The 19,265-nt window shown below is 41.8% G+C and overlaps 1 protein-coding gene and 1 long non-coding RNA gene across 2 annotated transcripts; both read left to right on the plus strand.

Annotated features, from left to right (window-relative positions):
* Positions 1-4: 4 nt before the first annotated feature.
* On the plus strand, positions 5-15,399 carry LOC112845466 (mucin-2-like; the record flags this gene model as incomplete). The annotated part of the gene is made up of 6 exons (XM_025904892.1): positions 5-2,472; positions 3,289-4,059; positions 5,422-7,321; positions 7,684-8,048; positions 8,232-8,319; positions 15,352-15,399. Coding segments are annotated over 6 exons (5,640 nt in total), but the record flags the coding sequence as incomplete, so codon positions are not given.
* Positions 15,400-17,974: 2,575 nt separating this feature from the next.
* On the plus strand, positions 17,975-18,997 carry LOC102078910 (uncharacterized). Its single transcript, XR_003219374.1, has 2 exons — positions 17,975-18,383; positions 18,482-18,997. It is a non-coding gene; the product is annotated as an uncharacterized LOC102078910 (long non-coding RNA).
* Positions 18,998-19,265: the final 268 nt, after the last annotated feature.

Here is a 19,265-nt window from a genome sequence, read left to right on the forward strand (position 1 = left end):
TACCACATCGAACCTTCTCACAACTACATCTCTTCCTCTCACTATAACATCTGCCCCCTTAACTATCACATCTCTTCCTGTTACTGCAACATCTGGCTCAACATCTAGCACGCCTGACGCCTTCACTACCACATCGGAGACTGTCACAACTAGATCTCTTCCTCTCACAACAACATCTGGCCCCTTCACTACCACATCAGACCAAGTAACTACATCGCTTCCTCCTACTACAACATCTGGCCCCTTCACTACCACATCTCTTCCTCTCACTACAACATCTGGCCCAACTTCAACCACATCTGGCCCCTTCACTACCACATCGAACCCTGTGACATCTACATTGCTTCCTCCTTCTACAACAACTGGCCATTTCACTGCCACATCGGACCCTGTCACTACCAAATCTGGAACAACTTCTACCACATATGGCCCCTCCACTACCACATTGAACCTTGTCACAACTACATCTCTTCCTCTCACTACAACATCTGCCCCCTTAACTAACACATCTCTTCCTCTCACTACAACATCTGGACCAACTTCTACCAAATCTGGCCCCTTCACTACCACATCGAACCCGGTCACAACTACAACGCTTCCTCTTACTACAACATCCGGCCCCTTCACTACCACCTCTCTTCCTCTCACTACAACATCTGGACCAACTTCTACCACATCTGGCCGCGTCACTACCACATCGGCCCCTGTCACAACTACATCTCTTCCTCTCACTACAACATCTGCCCCCTTAACTAACACATCTCTTCCTGTTACTGCGACATCCGGCTCAACATCTAGCACACCTGACGCCTTCACTACCACATCGGACACGGACACAACTACATCTCTTCCTCTCACAACAACATCTCGCCCCTTAACTACCACATCAGATCAAGTAACTACATCGCTTCCGCTCACTACAACATCTGGCCCAACTTCTACCACATCTGTCCCCTTCACTACCACATCAAACCCTGTCACAACTACATCGCGTAATATTTCTACAACAACTGGCCTCTTCACTACCACACCAGACCCTGTCACTACCACATCTGGAACTACTTCTACCACATCCGGCCCCTTCACTACCACATCGAACCCTGTCAGAACTACATCTCTTCCTCTCACTACAACATCTGCCCCCTTAACTATCACATCTCTTCCTGTTACTGCAACATCTGGCTCAACATCTAGCACATCCGACGCCTTCACTACAACATCGGAGACTGTCACAATTACATCTCTTCCTGTCACAAAAACATCTGACCCCTTCACTACCACATCAGACCCGGTCACAACTACATCGCTTCCTCTTACTACAACATCTGGTCTCTTCACTACCACATCTCTTACTCTCACTACAACATCTGGACCAACTTCTACCAAATCTGGCCCCTTCACTACCACATCAGACCCGGTCACAACAACATCTCTTCCTCTCGCTACAACATCTGCCCCCTTAACTAACACGTCTCTTTCTGTTACTACAACATCTGGCTCAACATCTAGCATATCTGAAACCTTCACTACCACATCGAACCCGGTCAAAAGTAAAACACTTCCTCCTACTACAACATCTGGCCCCTTCACTACCACATCTCTTCCTCTCACTACAACATCTGGACCAACTTCTACCAAATCTGGCCGCTTCACTACCACATCGGACCCTGTCACAACTACATCTCTTCCTCCTACTACAACATCTGGACCAACTTCAACCACATCTGGCCTCTTCACTACCACATCGAACCCTGATACAACTACATTGCTACCTATTTCTACAACAACTGGCCACTTCACTACCACATCAGACCCTATATCTAACAAATCTGGAACAACTTCTACCAAATCTGCCCCCTTAACTAACACATCTCTTCCTGTTACTGCGACATCCGGCTCAACATCTAGCACATCTGACTCCTTCACTACCACATCGGACACTGACACAACTACATCTCTTCCTCTCACAAAAACATCTGGCCACTTCACTACCACATCAGACCAAGTAACTACATCGCTTCCTCTTACTACAACATCCGGCCCTTTCACTACCACATCTCTTCCTCTCACTACAACATCTGGACCAACTTCTACCAAATCTGGCCGCTTCACTACCACATCGGCCCCTGTCAAGACTACATCTCTTCCTCTCACTACAACATCTGCCCCCTTAACTGACACATCTCTTCCTGTTACTGCGTCATCTGATTCAACATCTAGCACACCTGACGCCTTCACTACCACATTGGACACGGACACAACTACATCTCTTCCTCTCACAAAAACATCTGGCCACTTCACTACCACATCAGACCAAGTAACTACATCGCTTCCTCTTACTACAACATCCGGCCCTTTCACTACCACATCTATTCCTCTCACTACAACATCTGGACCAACTTCTACCAAATCTGGCCACTTCACTACCACATTGGACCCTGTCAAAACTACATCTCTTCCTCTTACTACCACATCTGGCCCCTTCACTACCACATCTCTTCCGCTCACTACAACATCTGGCCCAACTTCTACCAAATCTGGCCCCTTCACTACCACATCAAACCCTGTCACAACTACATCGCTTAATATTTCTACAACAACTGGCCTCTTCACTACCACACCAGACCCTGTCACTACCACATCTGGAACTACTTCTACCACATCCGGCCCCTTCACTACCACATCGAACCTTGTCACAACTACATCTCTTCCTCTCACTACAACATCTACCCCCTTAACTATCACATCTCTTCCTGTTACTGCGACATCTGGCTCAACATCTAGCACATCTGACGCCTTCACTACAACATCAGAGACTGTCACAACTACATCGCTTACTCTTACTACAACATCTGGTCTCTTCACTACCACATCTCTTCCTCTCACTACAACATCTGGAGCAACTTCTACCAAATCTGGCCCCTTCACTACCACATCGAACCTGGTCACAACTACATCTCTTCCTCTCACTACAACATCTGCCCCCTTAACTGACACATCTCTTCCTGTTACTGCGTCATCTGGTTCAACATCTAGCACAGCTGACGCCTTAACTACCACATCGGACATGGACACAACTACATCTCTTAATCTCACAACAACATCTCGCCCCTTAACTACCACATCAGACCAAGTAACTACATCGCTTCCTCTTACTACAACATCTGGCCCCTTCACTACCACATCACTTCCGCTCACTACAACATCTGGCCCAACTTCTACCAAATCTGGCCCCTTCACTACCACATTGGACCCTGTCAAAACTACATCTCTTCCTCTTACTACAACATCTGTCCCCTTCACTACCACATCAAACCCTGTCACAACTACATTGCTTCCTATTTCTACAATAACTGGCCACTTCACTACCACACCAGACCCTGTCACTACCACATCTGGAACTACTTCTACCACATCCGGCCCCTTCACTACCACATCAAAACTTGTCACAACTACATCTCTTCCTCTCACAACAACATCTCGCCCCTTAACTACCACATCAGACCAAGTAACTACATCGCTTCCTTTTACTACAACATCTGGCCCCTTCACTACCACATCTCTTCCGCTCACTACAACATCTGGCCCACCTTCTACCAAATCTGGCCCCTTCACTACCACATTGGACCCTGTCAAAACTACATCTCTTCCTCTTACTACCACATCTGGCCCCTTCACTACCACATCAAACACTGTCACAACTACATCGCGTAATATTTCTACAACAACTGGCCTCTTCACTACCACACCAGACCCTGTCACTACCACATCTGGAACTACTTCTACCACATCCGGCCCCTTCACTACCACATCGAACCCTGTCATAACTACATTGCTTCCTATTTCTACAACAACTGGCCACTTCACTACCACATCAGACCCGGTCACTAACAAATCTGGAACAACTTCTACCAAATCTGCCCCCTTAACTAACACATCTCTTCCTGTTACTGCGACATCTGGCTCAACATCTAGCACATCTGACGCCTTCACTACAACATCGGAGACTGTCACAACTACATCTCTTCCTTTCACAACAACATCTGGCCCCTTCACTACCACATCAGACCCGGTCACAAATACATCGCTTCCTCTTACTACAACATCTGGACCAACTTCTACCAAATCTGGCCCCTTCACAACCACATCGAAGCTGGTCACAACTACATCTCTTCCTCTCACTACAACATCTGTCCCCTTAACTGACACATCTCTTCCTGTTACTGCGACATCTGGTTCAACATCTAGCACACCTGACGCCTTAACTACCACATCAAACCCTGTCACAACTACATTGCTTTCTATTTCTACAACAACTGGCCACTTCACTACCACACCAGACCCTGTCACTACCACATCTGGAACTACTTCTACCACATCCGGCCCCTTCACTACCACATCGAACCTTCTCACAACTACATCTCTTCCTCTCACTATAACATCTGCCCCCTTAACTATCACATCTCTTCCTGTTACTGCGACATCTGTCTCAACATCTAGCACATCTGACGCCTTCAATATAACATCGGAGACTGTCACAACTACATCTCTTCCTTTCACAACAACATCTGGCCCCTCCACTACCACATTGAACCTTGTCACAACTACATCTCTTCCTCTCACTACAACATCTGCCCCCTTAACTAACACATCTCTTCCTCTAACTACAACATCTGGACCAACTTCTACCAAATCTGGCCCCTTCACTACCACATCGAACCCGGTCACAACTACAACGCTTCCTCTTACTACAACATCCGGCCCCTTCACTACCACATCTCTTCCTCTCACTACAACATCTGGACCAACTTCTACCACATCTGGCCGCGTCACTACCACATCGGCCACTGTCACAACTACATCTCTTCCTCTCACTACAACATCTGCCCCCTTAACTAACACATCTCTTCCTCTTACTGCAACATCTGGCTCAACATCTAGCACACCTGACGCCTTCACTACCACATCGGACACGGACACAACTACATCTCTTCCTCTCACAACAACATCTCGCCCCTTAACTACCACATCAGATCAAATAACTACATCGCTTCCGCTCACTACAACATCTGGCCCAACTTCTACCACATCTGTCCCCTTCACTACCACATCAAACCCTGTCACAACTACATCGCGTAATATTTCTACAACAACTGGCCTCTTCACTACCACACCAGACCCTGTCACTACCACATCTGGAACTACTTCTACCACATCCGGCCCCTTCACTACCACATCGAACCCTGTCAGAACTACATCTCTTCCTCTCACTACAACATCTGCCCCCTTAACTATCACATCTCTTCCTGTTACTGCAACATCTGGCTCAACATCTAGCACATCCGACGCCTTCACTACAACATCGGAGACTGTCACAACTACATCTCTTCCTCTCACAAAAACATCTGGCCCCTTCACTACCACATCAGACCCGGTCACAACTACATCGCTTCCTCTTACTACAACATCTGGTCTCTTCACTACCACATCTCTTACTCTCACTACAACATCTGGACCAACTTCTACCAAATCTGGCCCCTTCACTACCACATCAGACCCGGTCACAACCACATCTCTTCCTCTCGCTACAACATCTGCCCCCTTAACTAACACATCTCTTTCTGTTACTGCGACATCTGGCTCAACATCTAGCATATCTGACACCTTCACTACCACATCGAACCCGGTCACAAGTAAAACACTTCCTCCTACTACAACATCTGGCCCCTTCACTACCACATCTCTTCCTCTCACTACAACATCTGGACCAACTTCTACAAAATCTGGCCCCTTCACTACCACATCGGCTCCTGTCAAGACTACATCTCTTCCTCTCACTACAACATCTGCCCCCTTAACTAACACATCTCTTCCTGTTACTGCGACATCTGGTTCAACATCTAGCACACCTGACGCCTTCACTACCACATCGGACACGGACACAACTACATCTCTTCCTCTCACAAAAACATCTGGCCACTTCACTACCACATCAGACCAAGTAACTACATCGCTTCCTCTTACTACAACATCCGGCCCTTTCACTACCACATCTCTTCCTCTCACTACAACATCTGGACCAACTTCTACCAAATCTGGCCGCTTCACTACCACATTGGACCCTGTCAAAACTACATCTCTTCCTCTTACTACCACATCTGGTCCAACTTCAACCACATCTGGCCCCTTCACTACCACATCAAACCCTGTCACAACTACATCGCTTAATATTTCTACAACAACTGGCCTCTTCACTACCACACCAGACCCTGTCACTACCACATCTGGAACTACTTCTACCACATCCGGCCCTTTCACTACCACATCTCTTCCGCTCACTACAACATCTGGCCCAACTTCTACCAAATCTGGCCCCTTCACTACCACATCAAACCCTGTCACAACTACATCGCTTAATATTTCTACAACAACTGGCCTCTTCACTACCACACCAGACCCTGTCACTACCACATCTGGAACTACTTCTACCACATCCGGCCCCTTCACTACCACATCAAACCTTGTCACAACTACATCTCTTCCTCTCACTATAACATCTGCCCCCTTAACTATCACATCTCTTCCTGTTACTGCAACATCTGGCTCAACATCTACCACATCTGACGCCTTCACTACAACATCGGAGACTGTCACAACTACATCTCTTCCTCTCACAACAACATCTGGCCCCTTCACTACCACATCAGACCCGGTCACAACTACATCGCTTCCTCTCACTACAACATCAGACCCCTTAACTAACACATCTCTTTCTGTTACTGCAACATCTGGCTCAACATCTAGCATATCTGACACCTTCACTACCACATCGAACCCGATCACAACTACAACACTTCCTCTTACTACAACATCTGGCCCCTTCACTACCACACATCTTCCTCTCACTACAACATCTGGACCAACTTCTACCAAATCTGGCCCCTTCACTACCACATCGGACCCTGTCAGAACTTCATCTCTTCCTCCTACTACAACATCTGGACCAACTTCAACCACATCTGGCCCCTTCACTACCACATCGGACCCTGTCAGAACTTCATCTCTTCCTCCTACTACAACATCTGGCCCAACTTCTACCACATCTGGCCCCTTCACTACCACATCGGACCTTGTCAGAACTTCATCTCTTCCTCTCACTACAACATCTGCCCCCTTAACTAACACATCACTTCCTGTTACTGCGACATCTGTCTCAACATCTAGCACATCTGACGCCTTCACTACCATATCGGAGACTGTCACAACTACATCTCTTCCTCTCACAACAACATCTGGCCCCTTCACTACCACATCAGACAAAGTAACTACATCGCTTCCTCTCACTACAACATCTGGACCAATTTCTACCAAATCTGGCCCCTTCACTACCACATCGGACCCTGTCACGACTACGTCTCTTCCTCTTACTACCACATCTGTCAGCTTCACTACCACATCGAACCCTGTAACAACTAAATTGCTTAATATTTCTACAACATCTGGCCACTTCACTACCACATCGGAGCCTGTCACTAACACATCTGGAACAACTTCTACCACATCTGGCCCCTTCACTACCACATCGAACCTTGTCACAACTACATCTCTTCCTCTAACTACAACATCGGCCCCCTTAACTATCACATCTCTTCCTGTTACTGCAACATCTGGCTCAACATCTAGCACATCCGATGCCTTCACTACCACATCAGACCCGGTCACAACTACATCGCTTCCTCTTACTACAACATCTGGCCCAACTTCAACCACATCTGGCCCCTTCACTACCACATCGGACCCTGTCAGAACTTCATCTCTTCCTCCTACTACCACATCTGGCCCCTTCACTACCACATCGAACCCTGTCAGAACTTCATCTCTTCCTCCTACTACAACATCTGGTCCAACTTCAACCACATCTGGCCCCTTCACTACCACATCGAACCCTGTCACAACTACATTGCTTCCTATTTCTACAACATCTGGCCATTTCAGTACCACATCGGACCCTGTCAGAACTTCATCGCTTCATCTTACTACAACATCTGGCCCCTTCACAACAACATTTCCTCCTGTTACTACAACATCTTTCCCACCTACTAACACATCTGCCACTTCCCCCTCTTTCACTGGCCACCCTAGTACCACATTCATACCTACATCTGCAGACACACTAACTACTTTAAAACTAACAACCACTTTCCTTACCACTACTCTTCCTACAACTAAAGCCCAGACTTCAAGAGTTTCAACAACACACCCTATTACTGCTACAACAACAACTTCCACTACAACCACGGCTACCACAACAAAAAAGAAGCAAGATGAGGATGAACACAAAAAGGAACAAACTAATACACCAAATGAAGGCAGTCCAGAGGGAAATTCAGTTCAGGACTTAAAAGCCGTTTTAAAAAAAATACTGAGTGGAACTCTTGCACTTGGTGGAGGTGGAAGTGTGCTAGCTGCAATCATAGCTGCAAGTGCTTCAGCAATAGGGGGAGGTGCAAGTGCATTAGGAGTAGGAGGTTCTCTAAGTATATTGGGAGTAGGTGGTGCTGGAAATGCACCAGAAGTAGGCGGAGTTGTAGGCAGAACTGAAAGTGGATTACCAGTAGGAATAGCTGGACATCAGTTAGGCGGAAATGCAGATGGAAATGCATCTTATCCACAGAATGTTTCTTTCAGTGGCTCTGTTACTACTTACAATGCAACTTTTAGCTCATCATCCAATGATAGTAACATACCTGGTTTTCAAGCTATAAATGCTTCTCATCCAACAACAAGTGTTTCTAACTTGAACACCACTTCAGCTTCCATCCTCATTTGGAGTTTGGATTCTCTTTCAGTTCCATCTCCAACCTCAAACCCCCAACCAAATTCTTTGTTTCCTTTTTCAAATTCCTCAAGCCCATGTCTTTCTCTTACACAGTTTATTGACCATTACCAGAATATTCTTGCCTATTACCAAATGTTGTACCAGTATCAGAATAGCAGCTAGCTTTTTGCTGGAATATTAATTAAACTGAAATTAAAAAAAAACTATTACAATTAATCTTTTTAAATCAGTTAATATGAAAGAAATATACAACAGAATCAAAGGCCTTTAAAGCCTTTAAAATAATTGAACATAGTTTATATTCATTTACTTTCATTTCATTGTCATCTTCAAAAATCCAATAAAAGGATATTCAGTGAAATTGTGGCTTGTAACTTTTTGCTATATTGCTAAAATACATATTTTTCTTTTTTGCATATATTTTGTGCATATCTTGATTTGCACCTGTTTGTAAATTTTTTAATTCTAAAAGAAAATGCACAAGTGTCTGCCAATAAACAGTTTTAATATTACTTAAAATTTATTTAACCCAGATACCCATACACACAAAAGGTATACATGAGATAAAAACCATGAAAATTATAACCTTCAAATCTAAGGGTAAACTTAAACTTGACAATAAACAATTGTCTCTGGTAAAAAAAAAAAAAAAAATAGAATCAAGAAGTAATGTAAACACATCTGTAATCATTTCTGAAAGTGTCACTGAAACCAGTGAGACTGAATTTATATATGCTTATATATCATTGCTGCATTAGTTCATTAGTAGATATTACTTCAAGGGTATATGTAAAGGAAGCTCACTTTTGACCAGAAGGATGAAAGCCAGAAACAAGGAAGTCATGAAGGATGTGTTCAATTGATGTTTGATTTCTTGTGAATAATTATGCAGCAGATTAGGAAACATTTTTCTAGTTTTTACATTTTTACACCATACTCAAAAATTGCATACTTTAACATACTGAAAATTAACTCAGACATTTACAATCATCTTCCTAGTTTTGTTTTGACTTTTTATAGTTAGGTGTGTTGAATCTTAGGGCAACAAAAGGATGCTTTTCTTTTAATAATGCTTAAATGTATTTACAATAAATGTACTAACTAGCAGTTCTCTTTTAGTTGATTCTTACTGTATTTATATAAAGTGGAATAGCATAAAGTTCATTTCTTTTATTATTATTGTTAGCAAAAGGTTTGCTCCTAGAGGTATTGCTTAATGTTTATGGTCATTTGTGCAAGTTAAAGCAAGCTGTTTCCCTGTACCTAATTTTTGATGTCAATGTGGTTTCACTTCATCAAAATAAAAAATACACCAGATCATGTTTCCTGTCGTCTTCCACTTTTCAGGGCTGTTTTCAGAAAACTTATTGTGAAATGGAAAGGCACCATCCAGTTTTTTCCAGGAAAATCATTCACCTGCTAGTCAAGCTCCTGCCCCTCACCCATGCAATAGCCGCCTATCCATCTGTTACAGAATCCCTCCCGTTCCTCTGTTCTCTTTACTGTGACCACTTCTGAGACCTAACTTTCGAGGACAATCCCTCTTGGTCCCAGTCACCGACACTCCAGGGCTATAATTTACCTAAGCCTTTGAGCACTCAGGATTCTGTTAATCTAAAATATACATTCATGTAAAAAATTACTTTGCGCATTTTTGGTAGGGGTGGGTTTTGATTATCGATGTATCGATTAAAATCGATTCTAGCTTGGATAACGTGATATCGATTGATTAAAATCCTGAATCGATTTTTAAATATAAAATTAATTTGCCCTCAGGTTAAACCTCACAAAATTTCAACAACTACCAAACCAACACGTTCTCACTCCCAGCTCGTCAAATGTGTGACGCATGGTCAGGCTCCCTCTGCTTCACTTATCAACGCGCAGGGTACCCCCCTCGCGTCGAGAATTGATGTGAAGGGTCCTCCTATTGAATACTATAGATCTCCTTAAACGTTGTGTATCGACGACAAGAGATTTCCGCGGAAGAGCCTGTTGTCCGTATATTTATACATTTCTGAAATCACATTGTAGTGACGTGTACTGAACACAATAAATTATATAATGTAAGCAACTACCTGAGAAACAGCAGATGCAGCAGATAAATTAATTATAGGCTATTACTTTTGTATCGTTTATTGCATTTATGGAGGGAGAGGTGTATGCTGGGTAATGGCACAGCTAGCGACTGGGTGACTTTATTCACCTGCTTCGGATGTTATCAGTCCATACAATGGGCGTTATTAGCAGACATCAGTCCCATAGATATGGGCCATCTCCACCTGCTAGATTGTTCAGAAGGTTGTTATCATCCATCCAGATGGAGGATCACTGACAGGAGCGTGGGAAGACTCCGGAATCCACTCTGGCTGGAATCCGGTGGATACAGCAGTGTTTACAGGTAAGGCCATTTAAACGGACAGCATTTATAGCAGAGGCGGAGGCAGACATTTGATACACCCGGGGCTTAGCCCTAAAGGGTAGTATGCATGTGGGATAACCCTAACCCGAACTGAAAGTGGATTACCAGTAGGAATAGCTGGACATCAGTTAGGCGTAAATGCAGATGGAAATGCATCTTATCCACAGAATGTTTCTTTCAGTGGCTCTGTTACTACTTACAATGCAACTTTTAGCTCATCATCCAATGATAGTAACATACCTGGTTTTCAAGCTATAAATGCTTCTCATCCAACAACAAGTGTTTCTAACTTGAACACCACTTCAGCTTCCATCCTCATTTGGAGTTTGGATTCTCTTTCAGTTCCATCTCCAACCTCAAACCCCCAACCAAATTCTTTGTTTCCTTTTTCAAATTCCTCAAGCCCATGTCTTTCTCTTACACAGTTTATTGACCATTACCAGAATATTCTTGCCTATCACCAAATGTTGTACCAGTATCAGAATAGCAGCTAGCTTTTTGCTGGAATATTAATTAAACTGAAATAAAAAAAAACTATTACAATTAATCTTTTTAAATCAGTTAATATGAAAGAAATATACAACAGAATCAAAGGCCTTTAAAGCCTTTAAAATAATTGAACATAGTTTATATTCATTTACTTTCATTTCATTGTCATCTTCAAAAATCCAATAAAAGGATATTCAGTGAAATTGTGGCTTGTAACTTTTTGCTATATTGCTAAAATACATATTTTTCTTTTTTGCATATATTTTGTGCATATCTTGATTTGCACCTGTTTGTAAATTTTTTAATTCTGAAAGAAAATGCACAAGTGTCTGCCAATAAACAGTTTTAATATTACTTAACATTTATTTAACCCAGATACCCATACACACAAAAGGTGTACATGAGATTAAAAACCATGAAAATTATAACCTTCAAATCTAAGGGTAAACTTAAACTTGACAATAAACAATTGTCTCTGGTAAAAAAAAAAAAAAAAAAAAAAAATAGAATCAAGAAGTAATGTAAACACATCTCTAATCATTTCTGAAAGTGTCACTGAAACCAGTGAGAGTGAATTTATATATGCTTATATATCTGTCAAGAGATGTACTCTAAGACACTTCTTCAGCTGAGAATCAGAGAGGAGAAACACACAGTTTTACTTGCATGCAAGGGCAGCCACAGAGCACTCGCACTTGGCGTGAGGGCTCCGAGACTCGCACTCTGCCACTGCCCTGGTCTTTATTTATACACAAGAAGAGTAATACAACAGTGAATACGTTTGTTCAGTGGAATGTTGATGCGTGAGCATGTGCGAATATGTGTGTGTGTGCGCGCGTGTGTGCGTGCGTGTGCCAGGAGAGGCTCCTCTACCTGGTACAAAGTGAAACTGCTTATTAAGCTCTTATCTAGCAGGTACTGCTCCTCCCCGCATGATAACAGGTCACAGTGAACGAAAACAGTCTGAGTTATAAAGAGGTCATCATGCAGTATTCTATCATATGCAAACTTATATCATTAAAAGCTTATACTGACTACTAAGTACAATTTTCTATTGACAATATCATTGCTGCATTAGTTCATTAGTAGATATTACTTCAAGGGTATATGTAAAGGAAGCTCACTTTTGACCAGAAGGATGAAAGCCAGAAACAAGGAAGTCATGAAGGATGTGTTCAATTGATGTTTGATTTCTTGTGAATAATTATGCAGCAGATTAGGAAACATTTTTCTAGTTTTTACATTTTTACACCATACTCAAAAATTGCATACTTTAACATACTGAAAATTAACTCAGACATTTACAATCATCTTCCTAGTTTTGTTTTGACTTTTTATAGTTAGGTGTGTTGAATCTTAGGGCAACAAAAGGATGCTTTTCTTTTAATAATGCTTAAATGTATTTACAATAAATGTACTAACTAGCAGTTCTCTTTTAGTTGATTCTTACTGTATTTATATAAAGTGGAATAGCATAAAGTTCATTTCTTTTATTATTATTGTTAGCAAAAGGTTTGCTCCTAGAGGTATTGCTTAATGTTTATGGTCATTTGTGCAAGTTAAAGCAAGCTGTTTCCCTGTACCTAATTTTTGATGTCAATGTGGTTTCACTTCATCAAAATAAAAAATACACCAGATCATGTTTCCTGTCGTCTTCCACTTTTCAGGGCTGTTTTCAGAAAACTTATTGTGAAATGGAAAGGCACCATCCAGTTTTTTCCAGGAAAATCATTCACCTGCTAGTCAAGCTCCTGCCCCTCACCCATGCAATAGCCGCCTATCCATCTGTTACAGAATCCCTCCCGTTCCTCTGTTCTCTTTACTGTGACCACTTCTGAGACCTAACTTTCGAGGACAATCCCTCTTGGTCCCAGTCACCGACACTCCAGGGCTATAATTTACCTAAGCCTTTGAGCACTCAGGATTCTGTTAATCTAAAATATACATTCATGTAAAAAATTACTTTGCGCATTTTTGGTAGGGGTGGGTTTTGATTATCGATGTATCGATTAAAATCGATTCTAGCTTGGATAACGTGATATCGATTGATTAAAATCCTGAATCGATTTTTAAATATAAAATTAATTTGCCCTCAGGTTAAACCTCACAAAATTTCAACAACTACCAAACCAACACGTTCTCACTCCCAGCTCGTCAAATGTGTGACGCATGGTCAGGCTCCCTCTGCTTCACTTATCAACGCGCAGGGTACCCCCCTCGCGTCGAGAATTGATGTGAAGGGTCCTCCTATTGAATACTATAGATCTCCTTAAACGTTGTGTATCGACGACAAGAGATTTCCGCGGAAGAGCCTGTTGTCCGTATATTTATACATTTCTGAAATCACATTGTAGTGACGTGTACTGAACACAATAAATTATATAATGTAAGCAACTACCTGAGAAACAGCAGATGCAGCAGATAAATTAATTATAGGCTATTACTTTTGTATCGTTTATTGCATTTATGGAGGGAGAGGTGTATGCTGGGTAATGGCACAGCTAGCGACTGGGTGACTTTATTCACCTGCTTCGGCTGTTATCAGTCCATACAATGGGTGTTATTAGCAGACATCAGTCCCATAGACGTGGGCCATCTCCACCTGCTAGATTGTTCAGAAGGTTGTTATCATCCATCCAGATGGAGGATCACTAACTGGAGCGTGGGAAGACTCCGGAATCCACTCTGGCTGGAATCCGGTGGATACAGCAGTGTTTACAGGTAAGGCCATTTAAACGGACAGCATTTATAGCAGAGGTGGAGGCAGACATTTGATACGCCCGGGGCTTAGCCCTAAAGGGTAGTATGCATGTGGGATTGGGGGGGGGGGGGGTTAGAAATGACTGAAAGATTAATAGGCGTTGTTTTGAGTTTTGTTCAAAAAAGAATGACTTCATATAGGGAAAAATAAATATCACATATGCAGGACACCTTAAACTAGTTTTTTAATTAAGCAGCAAGGCAGAACAAAATCAGGGCTGGATCAAAACACGAGGAAAAAAACCCAATTCAACCAGACCCAGAACTGATCCGGAATTAAAACAGGACTACAACAGTTCAAAATCAGGACTACTTAGGACTTAACCAAGACAGAACCAGAATCAGAACTAGATGATAGTAGCACTAAAAATCATCATAGACCTGCACTACACTTATTTTTTAATTCTATCAAAGTCCACTATTTAGATTGAGAAAAGTTTATATAATTATTTAGCCTTGTTGTGCAAACAAGCCTGCATAACTTAATAAATATAGAATTTGAAAAATAACAAACCTAAAAAGAAACACTAGGTACGAGATACATGAGTACCTATGATACGGTGATACTTTTGGTAAACAACCATTTGACTAACATGTCTGTCTCACCTGCTCTTGTTCCCTCTCTGTTCTGTCCTCATTCTCCTCTCTCTCTCTGTTCCTCTCTCTCCCTCTTTGTGCTGACAATCATCAAATATACAGTTGAAACCAGATATTTACATACTCTTCAGATAAAAACACAAACACTTTTTTAATTGTAACATCAAATCAGACTAAATGTTTATTTTTTTTAGATTGATAAATATAAAAACATATTTGTTAACTTTAAGAGTAAAGAGAGAAACTATCTGTATTTCTTAATTGCAAATGGCACCAAATTGTATTCAAAATTGAGCCACACTTATGGAGCTCCACAATTCTTTTCCTGGTGTTTTGGTTGCCATCTCTTGTTTTTCCCATTTCAAAGAAACAGGCTCTGTGTTTTGCCTTATATGCATCCACAGGTGTGCCACCAATTTACTCACATGGACTCTACTAACCTATCAGAAGCTTCTTCAGCTCAGAATGGAATCGTCTGGAGTTTTCTTATTAATTAACAATAAACTTAGTGTATATGTACTCCTACATTTGATGAAAGGGATAAAAAATAGACAGCTCCCTCTTTTTATTCTGACATTTAACTAATTCAAAAGATATTTCAATATTTATTTATCCAAAGCAAAACAAGTTTACTCTAAATTGATGTTTAACAGTAAAAAAATGTTCTTGTTTTCCATAAAGTGTATGTAAATATCTGGTTTCAACTGTGAATATACTGCTGTGTATTGAAATTCCTCTTGTTTTGCATAGAAATATACTGAACAACATACAAAGCATAATATATAAAATAACATCTACCTGAGTTTTTTCTGCGAAAGAAGCTCCTTATGTCCATTCTTGTATATCAGTACATTACTGAAACCGATTTATTTAGCTGTGGAGGGTAACAACTGAAAATATGAAATAAACATACACGTAAGCTAAGACTCTAAAGAAACAGCATTGTTGTTGTTGTTGTTCGGCTTTTCATTTCGCCATTTGTTGATTCACTTGAAGAGCAAGTAACGTAATATGGGTCACGTGATCAGTTTGATATCAATCTTTCGTGATACACCGTCATATTTACATTATTTGTACAGTACGAATGATTTGCTTTGGTACCTGGTCGAACTTCAGTTCTCCTCTGTCTGCCTGTCTCCGTTTCTCCAACAGCGCACTGGCAGCAGCTCCCCCCGCCCCCTCGCTCAGTCGCTTAGTGCCTGAGCTCGGATCATACCAATATTAGGGGGGATTTACGCACAGTCGTAAATTCCCACAGTGTGCACTATGTGCTTCGAATATTGTGTGTAGTTTTTGTTTTATACAGTTGTCAGTCAGGCATCTAACTATGAAAAAATTACACTCCAAAAGACCCCGGGCTTCTGAAAAAACAACCCGGGCTTAAGTCCAGTACGCCACCCCCCGCGAGTGTCAATAATGTTAATGTGGTTATGTTAGTGATACACCAAGTGCTAATATAACAGTTTTAAGATGCATTTGTAGATAATATTACGTGTTTTACCGTCTTTATGGTGCTAGCTTAAAGTTACGGTGTAAACGTTAGCTTATATTGTAGTAAAGCTGTTACTGTTTAAACGATGTTGGGACAGAAATATTATCTTCTGTCATGACTGATGAAGTTACTAGTTAATAAAGTTTCCAGTAAAGTGATTAATCGCAGCCACAGATTGACAGTAAATATCTCGATTAGCTTCAATGCATCTCTAATAAATATGTGCAAGTTTCAGTGCTTCGTTTAAACTGTATGATACTTATACTGACCCAGGGTCAGTGTAAAATACAATCCTAGCTGTGTGAACAAAGCCTGGCTCCTTTAATCCTGCATGACAAACCTCAGGATGCAGGTTATTATTACTCTTTCCTGCTGGCACACCTGTCACACCTGAGAGTCAGCTAGAAGCTTACAGTGACGTGGAAAATCATGCAAACACTGCCAGACTCTGTAATACTGTAAATGATCAGTGACTCAGGTTAACACTAAACTTTAAACAGTCCCTCTGTGTCTCTGTGTGTGCTGAACATCTAGAATCAGATTGAGTCAGGCTGCATCAGCTGAAGCTGTTATATGTAAATATCAGTATTTTTTATTCAGGTGTGGGGAAAATATGTAAGACTGCAGTGAAGCGATGTACCAGATTAATCTCTGGCCAAAGGTACCGTACTTAAATCAGACTACTGACCTAGCCACATCAGCCTTTTGTGAGGTCTGTTTAAAGTAGACTAAAAATGAACTGCAGGTTCCTGAGAGGTGGACTGTGAGCACAGAAACACATGTTCATACATACAGCTGCAGCAAGCTTACATTAATTTTAAATAGATTTGTTACTCTGATGTCTGTCTCTCTGTTAGTCCTCTGACAGACTGCTCTACCTATGATTACTGGGACAGGCTCTGGCTCCTGTAATAGAAATTTTATTTATTTATTATTCTCATTTAAAGTATTTAAGTACTTATGCATATGCTTAGTTGTGACACTGTTATAGACTGTTCAGTGAAAGTTTCTAAAACTAGATGAACTTACTTCAGCATCAGCAGTTTGAGAAAACAACTCCCTTTACAGGTGCTGATAAGGCCAAGGGCACAAAACAGCTTAACCATTGATCCGTTAGGTTTCATAGCGAGGCGCGTGAAGTGTGGTATGATCAGTTTGTAACTTCCTCCCTCTTTCTTGGAATGCACAAAGGAATGGGAGCAACAATTCTGTGGCAGAGCTAACCCTAACCCACCCTCCCACTGTGAACTTGAATTGAATATTCAGAAGACATTTGTTTAAATACTTCTAGAAATCTGAGCTGTTGGTGTGTCCTTGGATTGGTGGTAATAATATTAGAGCTGGCAATCTTTCTTACTAAATCTCTGCTGTGAGTCATGTTACCTGAGATTAATTCTGTTTACCTGACAGCCTGGACAAATGTGCTGTGTGAAGGATGTAAATCAAATCAGATCTTATCTGCTTACATTTAAGGAGCCTGGTCATATTTAATTGAAATATGATCCAATGATTTTTTTGATTGCTGATTCCAAGAGAGTCTTTGTGGAAATCCTGTTTGGCTTTTTGTCATTTTAATTCTCTTTTCCATTTTCCAGAACAGTTCTCCACAGTCACTGTCCACATGGGTCAGTGGGACCAAGAAGCACTCTGCTAATGTGTGGACTCTGACCAGCAACATCCAGCAAGACCCAAGCAGCATTTTCTATCTCCCAGCCGGAGTTTTTTGTTTGTGACTGGAGTCAGATTTTTGTTGAAGCTGGAGGAACAGCCTCACACTTGCAGAGGTAAGTCAGTTTGTAGAGATCCCTCCCATCCTGGCTTTTATGTGGCAGATTTCTTATCTGAAACAGTAATATTTCAGTGACTGCTGCTTATACCACAGGTTAATACACTCTACTGATCCCTGATGGGAGAATCATCACCTCTGCCAACAAAGAAGCCTGGTGGATGTTTGTTTGCAGTCTGATGATGGGACATCATGCTCTGCATCTTCAAAGTTTGTCTCTTGATTATTATTCATACACAGTAATGTGACGTATGCTTATATCTAGTATAACGGAACCAACGTGGTGCTCTTCATTTATGGAGGCTGTTGAGTCTGAATGTTGGATGTTGTGTATCTCGTGTTCTCTGGGCTTTGTTGTCCTCAGTCTTTTTGCAGGATCAGAAAACAAAACCAGGAGGTCCGTAAATGTTTCTTCTCCAATTGGAGACCGTGACACGGGATGCCACCTTTAGTCTTGTGATGAAGCAAAGCTCAGGAAGAAGTGTGATTAAATTGTACCCACATGTGTGCTGCTGAGAAGGATGTACAGGGGCACCTGCAGCCAAATCCAAGCCTCCTCAGGTTAGTTGTAGTTGCAGAATGCTATAGGACTGAGACAGCTGAGGCATCAAATGTTTGATTAAACGGATGAAAAAGAGAAGTTTCTTCCCTATAATTATCACTTGTTTAGCAACTTCAGGTCTGTCAGCGTGCTGAGGTCACAGAAACGGTGGTGTTTCCTCAGAAGAACTAGCAGAGTCACAAAGGGCACCGGTCCATCTCACCACCATGACTATTCAGTAAATGCAAATTATTTACATGGCAGTGCACTACAGGCATAAATCTAGACCCCTATATAAAACATTATGGCATTATAGCAGTGACAACTCCTCCACAGTAG

The sequence above is a fragment of the Oreochromis niloticus genome, linkage group LG3 (assembly GCF_001858045.2).
Source record: "Oreochromis niloticus isolate F11D_XX linkage group LG3, O_niloticus_UMD_NMBU, whole genome shotgun sequence".
Lineage (NCBI taxonomy): Eukaryota > Metazoa > Chordata > Actinopteri > Cichliformes > Cichlidae > Oreochromis > Oreochromis niloticus.